The sequence below is a fragment of the Ischnura elegans genome, chromosome 6 (genome assembly GCF_921293095.1).
Source record: "Ischnura elegans chromosome 6, ioIscEleg1.1, whole genome shotgun sequence".
Classification (NCBI taxonomy): Eukaryota; Metazoa; Arthropoda; class Insecta; order Odonata; family Coenagrionidae; genus Ischnura; species Ischnura elegans.
In genome coordinates this window covers 91,920,757-91,939,002 of record NC_060251.1, presented here as the reverse complement: position 1 = coordinate 91,939,002, position 18,246 = coordinate 91,920,757, and the positions used below count along the sequence as shown (strand labels likewise).

Here is an 18,246-nt window from a genome sequence, read left to right as displayed (position 1 = left end):
TAAGAAATACGGTGCAAACTGGAATCACTAAAAATGACGATCAGCGTGCGACGTAGTGCGCTTTCCATGCCGCTATATTTGTTTGTATGTTTCCGAATTTTAGAATCATTGAAAATGTTAGATTCTTGTAAGCCTCTTGAGTTCCGTGATTCGAAATGCCTGCATTAATTAAGAATGAATTGGTGCACATATCTGATTGCTGTATCACTTAGTCAGAAATTAAAACCGCCTATTTGATACAGGCGCAACGTAGACAGTTTTTGTAACCTAAATGATTTTAATTATACTTATTTCATTTGCAGTATTTGTGATAATCCCATGCGAAAGAATTATGGATTGTGAATCGCTCAATAATGTTTAGCACAGAAGAAGATTTAATTCATCGCACCGGAAAAAACGGTGTGCCTCGGCGACCATTTCTTCAAGAGTTGGTGAATGAATTTCAAGATAGTGATTCTGAAGGCAAGTTTTTGAGTTTGATTTACGTATTTTTCATTTTTGATTGGTCTACTGGTGTAAAATAAGGTAACATTCAATGATTCATTTGGGCATTATTTTTTTCAGAAGCCAAAGAGCAAGTATTAGCAAATCTTGCTAATTTTGCGTATGACCCCATCAACTACAAGTTTTTTCGAGAGTTGATGGTGATAGATTTATTTTTAGACCAAATCACGGAGGGAACTGAAACTCTTATTCACTTTGCTTTAGCTGGATTATGCAATTTATGCTTGGGTAAGTCAACTGTGGTGGTTTTTCTCTGAATTTCTTGTGAAAAGGTCGACCAAATGTTTGAAGAAGACTATAATTTCTGAAATATTGCTGTTTTCAGTCGGTCGGCTGTAATCAAACTGTGTTATTATTTTAACTATTCTTCTAAAGTTGTATTTTACCGATCGTTTTGAGCTGCGTTTCACGGCATGCTTTAGTATTGATGAATGACGACGGGTTCATTATAATTAGCAATAGCGATCAAATATGCATAACTATATATCACATGAGCTGATGTAAATAGCATTGCTGCCCCATGTGTAACCTATATGTATAGCTTAGCTGACTATACTGACCATAACAGTTGAAACATTTTGAATGTAGTGAAGTCTGCTAAGTTCAGTATAGGATATGTAATAACAATTCTATTGAAACTATTTGTTATTTAGCAGGATTAAAGATTTATTTTTTTTTTCTTTTCAATCAATTATAGATCCAGAAAATAAAGAATATATTCTTGGATGTGGCGGAGTTAAAATAGTTGCTTCATGCTTGTCTACGAAGAATGTCGAAACTTTGCTTAATGCTATAACTACTCTGATGTACCTTGTCACACCAGATTCAAAATCAGGTGAGAGGGATGATTGCGTTGGTGATTATCTCTGACTTGTACAAATACATAGAGACACATTCATTGATATTGCAGTGTTTCAAGAGTGGTGTTTCATAATCAGGGAAATGTTTCTTTGTCATATACGTTTTAGGTCATTAAAATGGAAACATTGTTTGATTGAATATGTTTTTTTATATTATTGAAATTATTTTTGCAGAAATTACTAGCCCAGCTATAGTTGATTGCATGCAGCGGCTTTCAACTAGCAAGAATCCTCGCATAAAAAATTTAGCTGTCATATTTCTTGAGGATTATTGCTCATCAAATCTGTTGAATCCAGCAAACAATGCAATGAATACGGCTTCAAAACCCTCCACTTCCAATTACAATTCCAGCTAAAAGAAAATTGGTAAGCCACTGATTATTCTCACAGAATTTTCATTAAATTGAGAGGAACTTGAATTTTCCATTCATTAATTTTTTTGCAGTCTTATCTCATTATTTTTGTCGGTCAAACTCGAAAAAATATCCTACTGGTCATGAGCTGGGCTGCTCATAGATTAAACCTTGCAACTGGGTACAACAGCTGGGTACTCTCATCTTGGGTACCTGGTAAAGAGTAAAACTCTATGGTACCTAACTGAATTTGTGGAATTTTTAAACAGGTTACGTATAAAATGTTTTACAAAAAGTTAAAATCCGTGTAACAAGTCACATGTAACATTGTGTTACAAAACAAAAATTGGTGTTATATAACAAGTTTTTGGTTTCCCACACGAAGTGGGAAAATGTGTAACAGTCTACAGAAAAGAGGTGAGACGCATGGTGGGAATAGCCAGTTGACGGGTGGGCTAGAATTTCTTTCACAGGAATAGAGTCATGGAAGTTTGTATCTTCTTGACCTATCCGTTCGCCAATGAGAGATACTAATTTATAGTTCAAAATCCTAGCTGGTCATTCGAAGAAAGTTCTTACTTAAAATGACCGTCCCTTCCGTCCCGTCTCTGCATAACAAATCTCTGTCGTTCCGCTGAAGATCATTCAATAGATCAGTAGTTGAATAGTTCATTCAATAGATAGGTCACTAGCACAGTAATTTTTCCGGGATGCTAAACTTGGCTGCACCCAATGCCACCTTTTAGAGTGCTTTTTCCCCGAGCACAGAACAATAAATTGCGACTGAATCTGTAACATGTTATTCGTGCATTTTTGGCTCTGCTGGTTTCTTGTTATAAAACAAATGATTTTTAAAACAAATTTTGCTAATAACTTGTTACATATAACATGTTACATAGTGTAAACGGACCTTGGCATGATAGAGACCGTTTGTCTGTGAACATTGTAATATAACGATAGGAAAACAGTGTAACATCCACTAACTTCTTGACCAACAGTGTGTTGAGCAGTTAACTTGACCAATTAACAGTAGCATAGGATGATTAAAGGGGGACATGTGACCCCCCCAAAATTTTTAATATGGTTATTATTACGTTCGTTGTGTTTTGTGTATTACGTAGCCTCAATTAATTAAACTCTTAATAATGACTTTCATATTAAAATAAAGATATATTTTATTCAGTAAATGTCTTATCTTGCTTTTAATCTCAAGTATGAGAAGATCATTAGCCTGTTAGACCCTTGTGTCCCCCCCTGCCCAGACAAAAATCCTGGATCTTCCCTTAAACAGTAGTATGCAATATGCTGCTTGGAGCACTCTGAAGGAGAATGGCACCCAGTGTAAGGGCACTTTCTATCTTTCCTTTGAGCTTGGTGGACCCAGGCACGGGTTAAGTCATTCAAGAATCAGGAGTGAGGAATGATCATATTTTCAGCCTGCTTGTAGGCCTCTTAGGGGCTTTGTAATGCAAAGCCTGAATCACACAATCATTTTCCCTCAAAATATTACCTGAGACGATTGGTTTTCAGGGACCAAAAGAGAGCACACTCAATCCATTATTTTTTAAATCACATACATATTCATTCCCACTGTCTCCTATTCCGCTTTTTCTGTCACTGTCCATTTTTACAACTGTCATTGAATTAAAAGCCAAGTGTGGCATTACAATTGCTGTTAGTAGCCATGCATTCTGATTGGCTGAAGGACGGTGCTAGCGATGGAAAAAGGGAGGTGGCAGTTGATGGAAAAAGGGATGGCATTCCCTCAAGCCATTAGGAAAAATGATTGCCTGAAACAATCATTTTTTCTTCCGATCATTGGAGCGATTGCTGAAGCTGTCCCTTGGAAGGGATGGAATAAATGATCATGTGACTCAGACTTAAGAATAATTTCCTCCTTGATACTGTTAACACCACCTCCATCTCCTAAAAAAAAACTGAACAAACACAACATTTTATTTTTCTCGAAAACTGTTGTTTTGAGCAAAGTGAACCTCAATCTGCCTTAGTCAAGTAATGAATGGGTCATTCCTATTGAGGTCAACACACCGCTCAACGTGACCTTTTTGAGTGTGTCTGAGTATTGATGAATGACCATATCTCAACTTTATACTCAGCTACAGAATTTGCTCAAAAAATTTTGAATAAGTAACATTTCAAAATGTAATGCAATTTGTTGGTATGATTTTTTAAAACTAAGTTGTTTGGAAGTCAACTTAGGCCATGAATATATTATAACAAACCCCCCCCCAAAGAAATTCCTTTGAAATTGTGAAATATTTTATCACCGTATTGAACTAGGAAGTTAGTTCAGGTGGTTGTTGAATTAGCATAGCATATTCCATATTTCGCAAAATATAAGGTGGTAGCTTAATGAATTAATCCATTCTTTCAAAGTACTCACTAAAAGTTCTCGCCTTGTTTTTTTTATAGATGTATATTTTTTTCGGTTCACCAGAACGGGAACTTATGTTTGTGGTTCTATCTTTATGAATTTTCTCATTTCGTAATACGTAAGTGTCTTTCTCTCTTTTTTACATTTATCACCCCAGACAAGAAAAATCAGAATGATTTCCCCAGGCTCTAAGAGACTTATTACGAAGATATTCAATTTTGATCTCAATAGACTACTTTGTGCTCCTAATGTATGCAGTTCATATGTGACATGTGGCCAAAAAATTTTTTACCAAACAATTTCTCATCCAAGAATAATCAGCCTGCAGGAAAAGTGCAGGCAAACCACAGTGTATTCAAAATTTCATGGAATTAAATTTTGTACTGCTCCAGTGCCTTCGCTTCAAGTGGGTTCAAAAGTTGTTGTTAACGTTACTGTAACAGCAGAAATGGTGAAGTGTTTTGCGCAAGCCTCTGGAGACTGGAATCCTATACACTTTGATGGGTCTATAGAGAGTGCTAAAAGTGGAGACAGAGTATCAGATGAAGGAAGTCAGCTGAATACAACTCCTGTCGTCCATGGAGCCTTGCTGAATGGCATTGTGTCAGGTGTCATTGGCACTCAGCTCCCTGGCCCTGGAACTGTAGTTGTGTCGCAAACTTTTAAATTCCCTGCACCCCTTCCTGTTGGTAGCCAGGCTGCCGTTGAAGTGGAAGTGCTAGATTTGAGGAGGAGGGAAGTTAATGTTAGGTACAGAATTGCATCAATACCAGATGCAACCGTAGTGATGGATGGAACTGCTAGATTATTGGTTCCACGAGGGAGAATCAAATAACTTCGGAGGTGCTTTTGCCATTACAATTGCAGTAGGGAAACTTAGTTATTATTGTTATTTTATTTTTTGTAGTTTTTGTAACTTGTATTTTTATGCTATACAGTAACTGAATAAATGAATTTGTACAATATTTTTCATTCGATTGGTTATTGTTGCTGTCCCTTTTATCTGAAGTTTCTGATTCAGTTACTACTTTGGAGCTGTATACACTGACTGTCCCAATAATGTTGAGTCATTCCAAATCTCCCTTTATCACCACTTGAACTTGCGTGATTTACATGAAATTTGGTGCTCAATCCAAAATATTTTGTATGCCATGAGTCCAGGTGTCGAGACAATGTACCATCTGAAATGATCCTGGTGAGAGCCTCCACTTCTTACCATTCTTTTTTTTAATAAACTAATTCCCTATTTCTTCCTATATCCCATCATTCCATCTACTACCAAACTCTTCTCCTGAATGGTGTAGCTACAGACAGTGGGGTAGCTGGAATATGCTTTGGGAGGGCAAAAAAAAATTTTGAAAAATGACATCGCTGGACATACATTTTACATCATTTTGTCATTTAAAATTTGGGTTACACTCATAATTTCACACAAAATCATCACAACAGAGAAAACATAGGCAACAGTTTTATATAATTTTTTATTTTCTGTGAATTTTGGGGGGGATCTATCCCCCCCATAGTTACACTGCGGGCTACAGATCTTAGAATCATTGTAAAACAGTGAACTTAAAAATGATCTAATAATTGAAACCGACCGTATGAGAATAAACTAATGGAAAAGTAACATCTTGCTTTTCTGACAAAAGAGGATTTATTTTGGTGAACTATGACTGGAGTAAAACGTAGTTCAATAATCCAATGAAGTACAGCAAAAGAGCAGAAAGAAACCTTGAAAGCTAATTCGAATATCCCATTATGAATGGAAGCCATTAAACATGCGGTTGCTGAAAAAGGAATGTCATTCGGTCAAAACTAAGTGAGTCAATGATTACAATTTATTTGTGACATAGTGGATACCTTTATATTTTACTCAAAGAAGCTTCTATCTTCATCACAGAAGTTAATTTGGCACTTGCTAATTGGGTTGAAGATACACAGGTGCTGCAACACCTAAATCCCTACTTAAGTTGCCTTGATGTAGAAATGTTTTTAGTCGACCCTAGCGTGGAATACTTAGCCAATTATGTAATTTTTGAGTCAGTTAATTTGGCGATAAAATTATTATATCCTGATCACTTACTTTTTCACGTAGCATCATGGCTGAAGTTGTTAGCCTCATTCACATCAATTGCTGACATTACAATTGCAGAAGGAAAATTTGTTGTTTTGATTTTATCTGTTGCTGTTAGAATAACTTGTATTTTTATGCTGTGCGGGAAGTGAAAAAACAAATCAGTAATGCAGTGTCACTGCCTAGAATGTTTCTATGTTGATTTAAATTTATGCAAGTCTGCAACTGAGCTTTTTATGTAATCTCGATTTCCTTGGTTGGCTTATGTGAGTGGTTTCATAGGAACCATACTGCTTGTGGGTAATATATTTTTGAGAGAACCTATCAATTATTTATTGCATCGCTTACCTGATGCATCTTCTGATTTCTCAATAACTTCCGAGGAATACCTGATGTCTTCAGGGACCTTAGTAATTAGGCTACTCCTGGATAATTGATGCCGCCATTACCAAATTCATAAATATCCTCTGCTCCCCTAAGGAAAAGATGACATTTAGTCCCGAGGTAGGTAATATTAGAGAACATTAACCATGTCTCATCTCATCACTTCTCTTACAGCATTTGCTTCCAAACCCACCCATAATGGGTCACTAAAAATTTCTGAGTTTTTTATCCAGATGTGAAAAAGATTCCATTAATTTGGGTGCGTTAGGGGACTATTTCAAAGGGCCTCCAAGTCTCAAGCCTTGGAAGTGCTCTGATGAACTGCATTAAGTATCTGATAAAAATTACTTTTATTATACAAGCTAAATTTTTTTTGTGACTGTAGAGAATAGAAAAGCAGTTTACCCATCCATCTCATCTTTCTCCGTCTTGTTCTCAATTAAATGGTGACATGACACAATGATTTATGCATGCATATCATTTTCCATATCATGCCGACACACTTAATCGAAATTTTCAACCTTCTAACTCATGCTCTCAAATGTTCAAAAATAATAATGTGCATTCACCTAAAATAAGTTGTATTAAGAGAGTAAATTTATTATTGCCCATAGCCAAATAGTGACTCGGTCTCACAGCTTCTTTAAACTGACGACACTGTAGTTAAGAAGCAAATTGGAAATTCTGAAGCATACAGTCCCATCGGCAAGAGTTGTCCAATGACAGCACAAAAAAAAGGGGCCAAGAACCCCCCACCAGCACGGTTTGCAGCCAATTGCTATCCCCCTAACGCGCCTCACACCTTTGCCTAGTCAAACAGCATTGTCACATGCACAAGATGCACCGAAACAAACCTGAACCACAAAAACAGGCCCTATCTTCGAATCACCAAAACAAGGGATTCTTCCTTAGAGTTCTTCATGCTCGTCGTCCCTTCTGGCTCCTTTCTTCACTGGAGCCTTTTGTATACATGTTACGTTTCTTAACAGGCAACCTGACCCCTTACCCCAAACTTCTGCCTGTCATGGACAACTCTTGGTGGCAGGACTGTAGATACTCAGTTGCTCAACACTAAAACTTTATTACAAGACTTTAAGTTTCGTCTAGGATTGGCATCATCAGGTCACTTGATGAAACCCTAATCATGTAGTAAAATTTTTCTTGTGGTATAATAAAAGTAAGTATTTAAGCTCAATATTTCAGTTATGAAGCAGTTCCACAACGTGAATATGGGTTCAGTGAACTACAATTTGGATTCAAATCCATGCCAAGGGAAATACTATTTCCTCTGTGAAATTTTCACATAATTACACAAATGTACTTGGGGGTGACTCCAAAAAAGTATGCTGTTGGGTATTCCGCCCACAGATTTAGGGGGGAGGGGTCATGGCTCCCCCCAAATTTAATCAAATATTTTTATTTTTTTAAGTTTTTGAATCCTAAAATGTCAAGAATTGTCTGTTAAGAATAAAAGTGAAAGTTTAGGATCCAAAATGCATAAACAATGGGTACATAAAAAGTTTGAATGAGAGAATGCCCTTCTCCCCCCTGTGGGGAGGTGCCTTCTCCCATTCCATACTCCACTGACCCATATCTCATCCCCCCCAAATTTGATGCTGATCCTGCCCATGGGTTAGTCCTCCATCATTTACTTCAATTATGTCCAATAATGCCTTAGCATTATAAGTTCTGCCATTAGCCTCAGACCTGCAAGGCTACATGCTCCCTTGTGGCACTCTTTTTTTGGCTGCATAAATATTTTTTTTCTTTAAAGCAGACCATTCTATAAAGGAAATTTCTTGATAGTTCAAGAGTTAGACTGCCTGGCACTTTATATTAAATAATTTAGTTAGTCATAAAATTCAGTAGGAATAATTGATTAACTTAGCATCCACAGGCAGATTTAGGGAGAGGGGTGCCCTCCCGAGACGCTTATAAAATGGACAAGATTTTGAATAGTTATCATGTTTATTTTGTTTTTTGTATTTCGGAGCCTCAATCATTTAATTTCATATTAAAGTAGAGAGAATATTTCATGCAGTCACTGTAGTAGCAATGCTTTAAATCTCAAATATGACTTTTCATACACTGTATTATTTGTACTGTTAAAAATTATTGAAAAAGGGTCAATGCCCGTAAATGAATTGGAATCATAAATTTAGGAATTTAGGTTTGAATATCAGTTAAAAAAATGACTCTAATTCTCTTAATTAATTGCTAATTTAAATGGAAATTTTATTTTCATTAAATATACTATGAAGGAGAGGCATCTAGATGAGAATCTTTTGAAATTTTCATCCACTAAGGTCTCTCATTTTCTGTACCTAGAACGCACAGAATTCTTCTTCAGTCCCCAAAGGCCTGTAGGGTAGTAGCGTGTAGTGTAGCATGGATGTATCTTGAGGTGTCCTGGGTGGTGGGGCCAGTCCCCCAGAAAAATTTGACAAATCAAAATTGTGACAACCATGCTTCAGAGTGTTGGCAACCCCTTTCAGTATTACACAAAATGTCATTAGAAATTAGGCTTAGTTGAAAGTTCTGAGAAGGTTAAGTTTAAAAATGTTTTGGTTCGAGCAACACCCTCCTTGAAATGATGGTACCCCATGGAGGTTGGGTGGTTCCGCCCTAAATTCCTTGGTTAAAACCATACCAGTCACCTGTTTCAACTTTGGCTTTGGGGAATTCAAACACTATCATTATTTTGTATACATACATTTTCTCGGAGGGTTGAATGAAACATAAAAGTCAATATATATAATTTATAATTCACACATATGATAAAATCAAACAACAATCACTTAAAAAATAAAACTCCCTAGCAGATACGTGCTGGAATACTCAACAGCAATATTATCACATTGTTATCAAAACAATTGTCCTCACAAACAGCAAATTGGTTCATGATATGATATTCCAATTACAGACATTTAAATATAAAGATGATACATATATTTTCTATGGTAGTTATAATTAATCCCTCTGACTGGGATCAATTGCATCTTTTTAATTGACGTCCCCATACTCAGCGTCAAATAATAATTGCATTATTCTAATTTTGACCTCAGCACTCTTTCTTGGAGTAAGCTTCTTCATTTTGGCTCCAATAAGCCGGCAGAAAGTGGTATCTTCATCACAATTGGAGTACTTCTTCTCTGCTTCAGCCTCATTAAGCCTCTGCATGATATAACTCCGCATTTCATGGGATGAAGCAACCCCTGCCAAAAATGAACATGAAATTTGTTACTGAACTAGTGCTAACACTTAATCATTTCTCTCTTCATAAAGATTGTGGAAGGAAATTCATACATGTACAGTGCCAAAAAAATTACTGCAAAGCTCATAGGCATCTCAATGCAGCCAGCTCAGGAGCTATGAATTTGAATACGCCTGTCTTCCAAAATTTTGTCCATTTTATGTTCTCATATGCAGGAGTTTTTAGACTACACACATATCCCTAGTATCAGAGAAATTCAATCACATGCATTGTAGTAAGACAGCACATAAAAGGCTCAACTAAGAATTCAACCTTAAATTTTTATGTCACGCTTTCACCCTCATCTCATCTATAATGGAGTTTACCCTAGTCAGGATAGTCAGGAACACAACCAACATTTTGGGCACTGAAACCGCTTAAGAGCACAATCATTACAGTGGTGTAATGCGTAAGGTATCATGCTACGGAACATAGATTCTTCAGATCAGATCTTAACACATTCAAAGCGGACCCAATTTTCATGAAAGTCGTCAGAATCAGCCGATAAAATAAGAAAGAAAAATAGGGAGAGGTTTTCGTGCCATAACTTCCGTTCAAATACTGCTATTTACAAATGGCGCACAGGGGTCAAAAGAGGGAAGCTTGCTGAAGGCCATGCACACGGTCGGAAGACTCGGAATAGGGTATTAGTCACGTACAGATATGTTCAAAAGAGGCGGAGAAAGGCCTCCCGGCCCGACCAGCAGAGCAGGTCAATTGACATGCTCCGTATCTCAGCTTGGACAGGACTGAATGTGTTAATGAAGGATGATTGGGTGCAGCACAATGTGGACATTTTTAAACTTGGCAGAGCCTCGTACCAGGTACACAGGATGTGGCATGAGTTAGATTCTTCAGCCCTTATTTATTTAACCCATCACCCTTATTTATTTGTAGTAATACAACCACTCCCTTGTATTGCCATTGGGGCAGTAGACTGTCGAGTGAAATTTGACCTCTTTTTCCACATATCCAGCCCTTCTTTCAGTACATCTAACCATAAACTGCATGCGTGATGAATCAGAGCCTTCGCTTCCATCCCCATTTCAAAGGAAGCGAGAGCCAAGTTAGTGAGACAACTTCAAAGATTACAGAAATTTAATTTGTTGCAAAATAACTTTGTGGAAATTGACTCATGATTTAGTAAAAGCTAGAGGATTAATTCTATTTTTAGAACTTGTTTTCTGTTTTCATAAAAAATATAATTAATAACTGATATTGATGTAACTCATGGACTGAAACTATAACTTTTCCATATAAATTTTAGCAATTATTAATTTTTTCTTGGATCAATTTCCTCTCATGTAAGTGGAATTGTTTCTATATAAAATCCAATCTAAAATTTTATTCTTTTTCAAAACCAGCACATATGCTTTACCATACTGTCACATACCTATCACCTACTTTATTGTGCCTGAATGGTTTCCTGCAAAGCATTTCATCCACAATGCACATTTCAGTTAGGCACCAATCACATACGTAAATGCCTCAAAAAGGAGTGTAGGAGAGATATCTAGCTGTACATGATGCAAATGATTAAAGGGAGACATACGGGTGTATACCTCTCTATAATCACCATGAGCTGCGAAAGCTTTTATCAAGAAATGATGCAAATGTTTTAACACATTCAGCACTGAGCACGTCAATTGACGTGGTCCCGTCCAAGCCGAGATGCAGAGCACGTCAATTAACATGCTCTGCTGGTCGGATGGGAAGGCCTTTCTCTGCCTCTGTACGTGACTAATATCCACTTCTGAGTCTTCCGATCATGTTCATGGCCTTCAGCAAGCTTCCATCTTTCGACCAGTGTGCTCCCTTTGTAAATAGCAGTATTTGAAAGGAAGTTATGGTGCGAAAACCTCTTCTCTTTTCTTCTTTCTTGAATTGGATGGATGAGGCAGATACTTTGTGGAGATCCATTATGAGATATGAAGTGAAACACTTTGCACTTTCCACATAAAAATTTATTACACTAGAGTTGACATGTTTCGCTGCACTGCAGCATTATCAAGACTCATGTCAGACATGGAGAGTCTTGATAATGCTGCAGTGCAGTGAAACATGTCGACTCTAGTGTAGTAAAATTTTTATGTGGAAAGTGCAAAGTGTTTCACTTCATATCTCTTTTCTTTCTTATTTCATCGGCCGATTCTGACGACTACCATGAAAATCGGGCCCACACTAAATGTGTTAATACACATTTGGCAGTTAACTGGATAGATTTTTGAAAAGACAATGGCTAGATTAAACCAATCACTATTCACAGGCTAGTTGATAAACTTGATCACACCTCTTTATTGGAGAGAGAACATTGGTAATTCAGCTAGAAAAACAGAGAAATAGTTGCAAAGAAAGGTCATTCATAGAATTGCAGGAATAAATTCTCTACAGTAGTAAGCAAAGGTCACTCATTTTTTATGAGCAAGATTTTTCTTCATGACTACAATTTGGTATATGTACCTATCTGATGCAAAAATTCCCACGCATAAATAAGTCAACTGTTACAAATCATAGCAATATGAAAGTAGGAACTACATAAACAGCAGAAAACACCAATCGTATGCCATTTCTTAGACTACAAAATTTTGTTAGTCCCTTGATGAGAACATTTAAAGTGCTATCTACGTGTAATATGGTTGTAAGAAAATTCTGTTTACTCAACTGTTTGCCCAATGCTTCGGATAAAGCACATAAATGGACCTTTCATCAGGCTCCTACCCTTCGATCCACCTGGCAGGGGTGGCTGAGAATTAATTCTGCCAGAGCAGCTCTACTGGTCATCGGAATGAGCAAGCCTTTCCAAGGTGTTATGTATGTCGTCCTTTCCTCCTCCAGCTTTAAGGTTCTGGGTGGAAACAGTCATAGTATTTCACTTATTGATCCTTGAGGGATCTTCAGTATGAGAACCCTCCAGAATGTCACGTCTGGAGTGAAGAGGAGATTTAACGGCCATGTGTTCATTCGAAGGGTCGGTCAGTTGGTTCACCGGCCAGGCATAATAACTTTGGCAGACGTCCACCAAAGCTGTGGTGGCATTCAAATGTGTAAAGGTTTTTCTTATTGGGCCGCCTGTGTGGAATGCAGTTGTACTCTTTGCAGATGGGTACAGCCAGTGGCGGCGCGTGCGTATACGCATGTTAGCAAGTGCACACCCAAAGATGAATAAATTATAAAAGAAAACTATTCCTTTGCAACGCGAAGGATAAAAGTACTGTCTGCATATGCAAGAAACATGAGCCTCCGAACGCTACAGCTATCTCCTTTTCGAATTCACCGCTCTACTAATGTGCGATCCCGTGGCATCATGCCGGGCGCATTTTCGGTCTGTGCGATCGCTTGAGGGAGCTCTGGCGGGACGAGGTAAGCGGGGGGGGTATGTGCTGTTCAAAGGGGCGATGGGAGCAGACTCAAAACCATGCGAATGCGCACGCGCATGTTTTTGGTGACTGACTAGCAGGTAGTGTAGTGGTGTAGCCGCCACCTACACTACCTGCGCCCAGGATCCTAGTCCGTCTACAGAGCCATCTGTATAGCCGTTTTCTACACTACTTCCTCATAGGGTGTAAGGAAAAGAGAATGAATTTCAACTACCGTCACTTGTAAAGGTGTGTTGAAAATAATTATTTTCATACATGCTAATATTATTTCTGTTCATGCAATTTTAAGGGTAGAGTGTACCAGTGATATGTTTTGCTTGCTATGTATTCTATTACGACGAAATATGATGCTCATGGATTAGGATTAACATAATATAATTAAATCATCCTATATCTGCTCTAATGCACACCCTAGATAAATTACCACCAGCCGCCACTGGGTACAGCTCAAAGCCTAGTTACTCGGGTCGATGATTGATCTATGCTGCATTCTGACATTTGGGACACAACAAAGGTTTCAGGCGAAGGAAAGGGGGTTTAAAGGTAAGTTACAACAAAAAATATATCTTCCCCATTCAGGCATTTTCTCATATGTAAAAAAAGAAAGTTGCAGCCCTCTTTTTAAGAGTTGGTGACATTGATAGACTTATGACCCATTTTTCACATATAGTAACAGACTTTCATCGAGAAAAGGAATCCCTCACAAGGTTGTAAATAACAACAAGTCATGTGATGCCCATACTCAAAGCTGAGGAATAATATAGAAACAACATCACACTCCACATGAGTTTGTGACATCATCAACTTATTTGCAAAATGGTGAAGGCCCTTGGTGTTTTGTTGCTAACAGCTCAACTAGTAGATGGCAGATCAAAAAACAGAAAAATATGTACAGGTCTTCTTATTTTTCAAATTATATCACAATCACTAATAAAATGAAATTGGTGAAAGTGCTCATTACTTAACCTCCCACCCATCTTGGCCACCCCCCCCCCCCCCCCCCCCCAAGGTCTAGATATTTTGCCACTTAACATCTTACTCTTCTCGGCCTTTCTACTTCTCCTTGTACACTAGGAAGAGATTAGGCATTGATAGGCATCCCTGTATCACACTCTGAACTTTCACAACCAGAATCTTCTTCTGGCACTGCAGTGATGGGAGGAATTTTTCAAATTGTTATCACTCATCTATTTCTACTATGACATACAGGGTTAGTTCAAATCATTCATGCTAAATATAAAATTATTAATAATTAAATGTTCTTATAAACTTGATTTAACAATGATTTCCATAGGCAGAGGTATAATACTTGGCTTGGTTTTCTTGGCTTCCACCTTAGAGAAGATCTTGACTGGTCTTTCCATATTAATAAAGTTATACAGAAAATCTCAACCGGTATCTTCATGTTAAGGAAACTAGCCTCGATCACCTCCACTGACACTTTGAAATTAGTCTATTATGCTGCAATTCATTCCCACCTGTCTTATGGAATTATCTTCTGGGGTAACAGTAGTGCTGCAACTAAAGCCTTCTCATTCCAAAAAAGATCAATTAAAGCCATTGCTAGGGTATCTATCAGAGCACCTGGAAGACCTCTCTTCAGAGCACTAAATATACTTACTCTACCCTGTTTGTATATTTTGCAATGTTGCACCTTTGCAAAAAACAATCCCTCTCTGTTTCCACTAAGTTCCACCATTCATCAGCACTCCACTCGCTCCAAGAACCACATTCATCTGCACAGTTATAACCTGACTGCTGCTCAACATGGACCGCTTCACTCTGCTTCCCTTATATACAATAAATTGCCCCAATCAATTAAGTTAATTATATCTCCCCACACATTCAAATGTCAATTAAAGAAAATGTTGCTCAATAAAGTTTACTACTGTGTTAATGAATACTTTTGTGACCAACTCTAATGCTATGATTAGAGTATCTTGAAATATAATATGTGTCTATATTGTGTAAAGTGTATATTTTTATGTTTTCATGACCATGTTCTATGTCAAATTTCCTTGACCAACGGAACAATAAATAAATAATATTATTTAAAAATTCTATCGATTAAGGTAGGTTTCCATGGAGTACCTACTAATAGTATTAAGTAAAAAATTGAAGTCCCAAACCATTAATTATTTTACCTCTCAGGCCTTGGGGAAAGCTAGGTAAATTTACTAGTTCATTTAAAACTAACCTGTTATTTTGATTGGAATGGAATTTGTGGACACTGTTTGATTTTTCTCAGTTAAAGACTCCTCACTTGGATCTTCAGCTGATTCATATTCATCTGGTATCACCCATGTCTGCTCCTCACGGCTATATTCTTCTTCGATTTTTGCCTCTGATGTCTCGGAGCCGGAGCCGTCAATGATAAGTGGGTCTCTAAAAATATTTAAGGAGGAATAGAATTTGATGATATCAATTTTATGCATTTCATTTTATGGTAAACACTTTGCATTAATGTTAAGTATTCATTTCTATTGCAATTATTTAAATTTACATAAAACGAGACCACTGCTTAAGTTCATCAGCCTCTTTTTTACAAAGCTAATTCAATATAGGTACATTTTTGAGGTAAATAGGTACCGACTTTAATAGTATTTTACAGTACCCCGCCAGTTTTGAGTGGATGCTCTTTCTTCGATAAGGTACATAAGTCTTAAAAGCTCCATTTGCAGGCGATCTAATCAAATTTCTCAATATTCGAAATGATAAGCAGCATCAATTACGCACCAAGCAAGATTTTTTCCTAGCCAAACTTCTTACGTTCTCATAATAAGAAACAATTAACCAATTGAAATGCAGGCATAACCCACGGAAAAATGTAGGTGTCAATTAGATTTTTTTCTGCCCTTAATCCTCTTGTTACTGATACACAATTCGTAGTTGGCGCAAAGCCTAGCCTCTATCTTACCTGTCACGGTTGTTCGGGGTGGAATCATTCGTGGTGGAATATTTGTCAACTTCCGACGGTTCGTTTTGCTGGATGGACGGATGGTTCGTTTTTAGAGAAACATGTCGGGCTCTCAAATGTCCCCAGAGAGACGATGTGCTTCCCTTTTTTTGTATAATGGCTTTGCAGATCTTACATTGGGCTTCACGAATGCCTAGCTTATGAAAATACTGCCACACTTCACTCCGGGAAGACGTATTTCGTTCAGACATAGTCGTCGCACTTTTTATTCGAGAGTTCACCAAAAGTGTCCTTAACTTATTAAAAGTGGTGTGAAGGGAACAGATTATGTTACTCTTTTAGCAGTGCTGCACACCAATTCTATAGTTTCGCAATATTTCTTACTCAACGAACCAGTGACCGACTGATCACTCACGGACATTTTGAAATTTTTGTCATCAGGCGACTTTTTGCTTGAAATTAATCCATTGAGAAATGCTCGATTGTGTCATAGTTCTATACTATGTTTTTTAAAAGTAGTATGATTTTTGTAGCCTTGTTTTCTCAGGTGGGCTACTTATTTATAATCAATACTTTATAGGCTTAAAAAACACATTCGTGACTATTAGCTCCTTCGGGCACGGCGAAGGCGCTAATTTTGAAATATGAGAAATTTATTTGCCATTGTCGCTACTGTTATTACCTTGGACATGATAATTATTGCCCTTGAGGAGCCAGTATAGATTATTATTATTAATTACAAAATATGCATTTTTATATCACATATATAAGAGAAGCAATTAAAAAATACATTGTAATTTCATGGTACTCCCACTAAAATCCTTTGGACTTGTCTGAAGGTATCTTTAATTGCTTCTTAAATTGCTTTTAGAAGTTTAACAAACTATTTTTTACCTTCGTAAATCATTGTTGTTTTATTATTAAACGTTTTCTTATTTTTTAGTCTAATTATTGTTTTTAAATTCAATTTTCCAAAAATATCTTTTAATGTTACCTATATATATTTTCCCCAATTTTGTTTTACCAAATTTATTTTGTTTTTTTCTTGTAATCTGTAGATAATGGTACGGGCTACAGCTTCCGATAGAGATATAGTCCACAGTTAAAATACATCCATATCAAATCTACAATCATGATGTGGCCGGTGAAGAAAAATAATGGGGATATATGTGGACAATGAGGTAAACGCAATGAGACCCCTCAGTTGTCCACATTGTTCCCCATCGCCCCATATGTGCCAATATTACAGTACAGTTCTTGAGCTGGATTCATGCAATTTCACAAATTCTCAGATCTTTCAAAAGTCCCTTCTATTTGGTTGAGGTCAGTGAAGTAGCAAGGGATTTTGTTTTGGTGGAGGTTCAAAACCAATAAAGGGGAAAGTTTTTGAAAAACAGGGTACTAAGTAGTGTTTTAAAGCAATTTTCTTAGTTGAAACACTTTCATTTTTCAAATAAATCTTTTGTGAATTCATGTTTTTCCAGTATTTACTTTTTATTTGAGAAAAAAAGTAAAAGTGTTTCTTTATTTGGGGGGGGGGGGAATCTGGAACCCCCATCGCTATGCTACTAGTTGAGGTGAAGCGAACTATAACCTATATATTGAATAATCTTTGAGGCTTTCTTAGTAATTCGTATAAAATAAATGGTATGTTGACAAATGTTGAGTTATTGTGAATGGTAGTGATGGGAAAAATGATTATAGTGGTTGATGTGGGCATAGAATAACCTTCCACATTGGCCACGCAGATTTAGATCAAGACCCAAGTTCCACATTGTCCTTATCAGTCCTCACAGACTGTGTCAAATAATGCCTTATGGACACCAACATCAGTTCCATATGGTCATCTTCACTTTGGCCAAATGGAATTTTGATATGGATGACCACATGCATTTTGACAAAGGTATGTATATATATTTTCTCAAACAGTTTTGCAGTGGTACATTAAGTTTTCAACTAAACCATGGTAAAATTATTTTGAGACAGGATAAAGATACACATGCTTATTTATGTAGGTAGTACAAATTCTCCCAAGACTGGTGCTCAGAGTAGTAAAATGATCTTTCTATTACATGTATCCCCTAAGTATTAATACATATTTTGTTCCTTGATCCCAACTGTATTCCCTA

At 37.1% G+C, this 18,246-nt stretch overlaps 3 protein-coding genes across 8 annotated transcripts; 2 read left to right on the top strand and 1 right to left on the bottom strand.

Moving 5' to 3' along the window:
* The first annotated feature begins 1 nt into the window (after position 1).
* LOC124161186 (armadillo repeat-containing protein 7-like) lies at positions 2-1,730 on the top strand. Of its 4 annotated transcripts, none has more exons than XM_046537420.1 (5): positions 2-84; positions 303-462; positions 565-732; positions 1,202-1,339; positions 1,539-1,730. In XM_046537420.1, exons 2-5 carry the CDS (start codon positions 354-356, stop codon positions 1,718-1,720), a joined length of 597 nt encoding a protein of 198 aa, XP_046393376.1. In that variant the 5' UTR covers positions 2-84; positions 303-353; the 3' UTR covers positions 1,721-1,730. The 4 variants fall into 4 exon arrangements, with proteins under 4 accessions (XP_046393376.1, XP_046393378.1, XP_046393377.1 ...); XM_046537422.1 differs by having other exon boundaries at positions 75-127; XM_046537421.1 differs by lacking the exon at positions 2-84 and adding an exon at positions 91-182.
* Positions 1,731-4,270: 2,540 nt separating this feature from the next.
* On the top strand, positions 4,271-5,077 carry LOC124161185 (3-hydroxybutyryl-CoA dehydratase-like). Its single transcript, XM_046537419.1, has one exon. It carries the CDS (start codon positions 4,285-4,287, stop codon positions 4,945-4,947), a length of 663 nt encoding a protein of 220 aa, XP_046393375.1. The 5' UTR covers positions 4,271-4,284; the 3' UTR covers positions 4,948-5,077.
* Positions 5,078-9,315: 4,238 nt separating this feature from the next.
* LOC124161180 lies at positions 9,316-16,735 on the bottom strand. 3 transcript variants are annotated; one of them, XM_046537411.1, is made up of 3 exons: positions 16,118-16,730; positions 15,398-15,585; positions 9,316-9,788 (listed from the first exon to the last, which is right to left on the bottom strand). In XM_046537411.1, the coding sequence occupies exons 1-3, from the start codon at positions 16,366-16,368 to the stop codon at positions 9,574-9,576; spliced, it is 654 nt and encodes a 217-aa protein (XP_046393367.1). In that variant the 5' UTR covers positions 16,369-16,730; the 3' UTR covers positions 9,316-9,573. The 3 variants fall into 3 exon arrangements, with proteins under 3 accessions (XP_046393367.1, XP_046393368.1, XP_046393369.1); XM_046537412.1 differs by having other exon boundaries at positions 9,316-9,785; positions 16,118-16,725; XM_046537413.1 differs by lacking the exon at positions 9,316-9,788 and adding an exon at positions 14,531-14,990 and having other exon boundaries at positions 16,118-16,735.
* Between the last annotated feature and the right edge of the window lie 1,511 nt (positions 16,736-18,246).

Excerpts from the sequence above, each read along its gene's own strand:
- LOC124161186 (XM_046537420.1), top strand. The coding sequence starts at position 354 with ATGTTTAGCACAGAAGAAGATTTAATTCATCGCACCGGAAAAAACGGT. Across the intron at positions 463-564 it reads TCAAGATAGTGATTCTGAAG|AAGCCAAAGAGCAAGTATTA; the intron begins GCAAGTTTTTGA and ends TATTTTTTTCAG. Across the intron at positions 733-1,201 it reads ATTATGCAATTTATGCTTGG|ATCCAGAAAATAAAGAATAT; the intron begins GTAAGTCAACTG and ends AATCAATTATAG.
- LOC124161185 (XM_046537419.1), top strand. The coding sequence starts at position 4,285 with ATGATTTCCCCAGGCTCTAAGAGACTTATTACGAAGATATTCAATTTT.
- LOC124161180 (XM_046537411.1), bottom strand. The coding sequence starts at position 16,368 with ATGTCTGAACGAAATACGTCTTCCCGGAGTGAAGTGTGGCAGTATTTT. Across the intron at positions 15,586-16,117 it reads ACCCCGAACAACCGTGACAG|AGACCCACTTATCATTGACG; the intron begins GTAAGATAGAGG and ends AAATATTTTTAG. Across the intron at positions 9,789-15,397 it reads CATTCCAATCAAAATAACAG|CAGGGGTTGCTTCATCCCAT; the intron begins GTTAGTTTTAAA and ends GTTCATTTTTGG.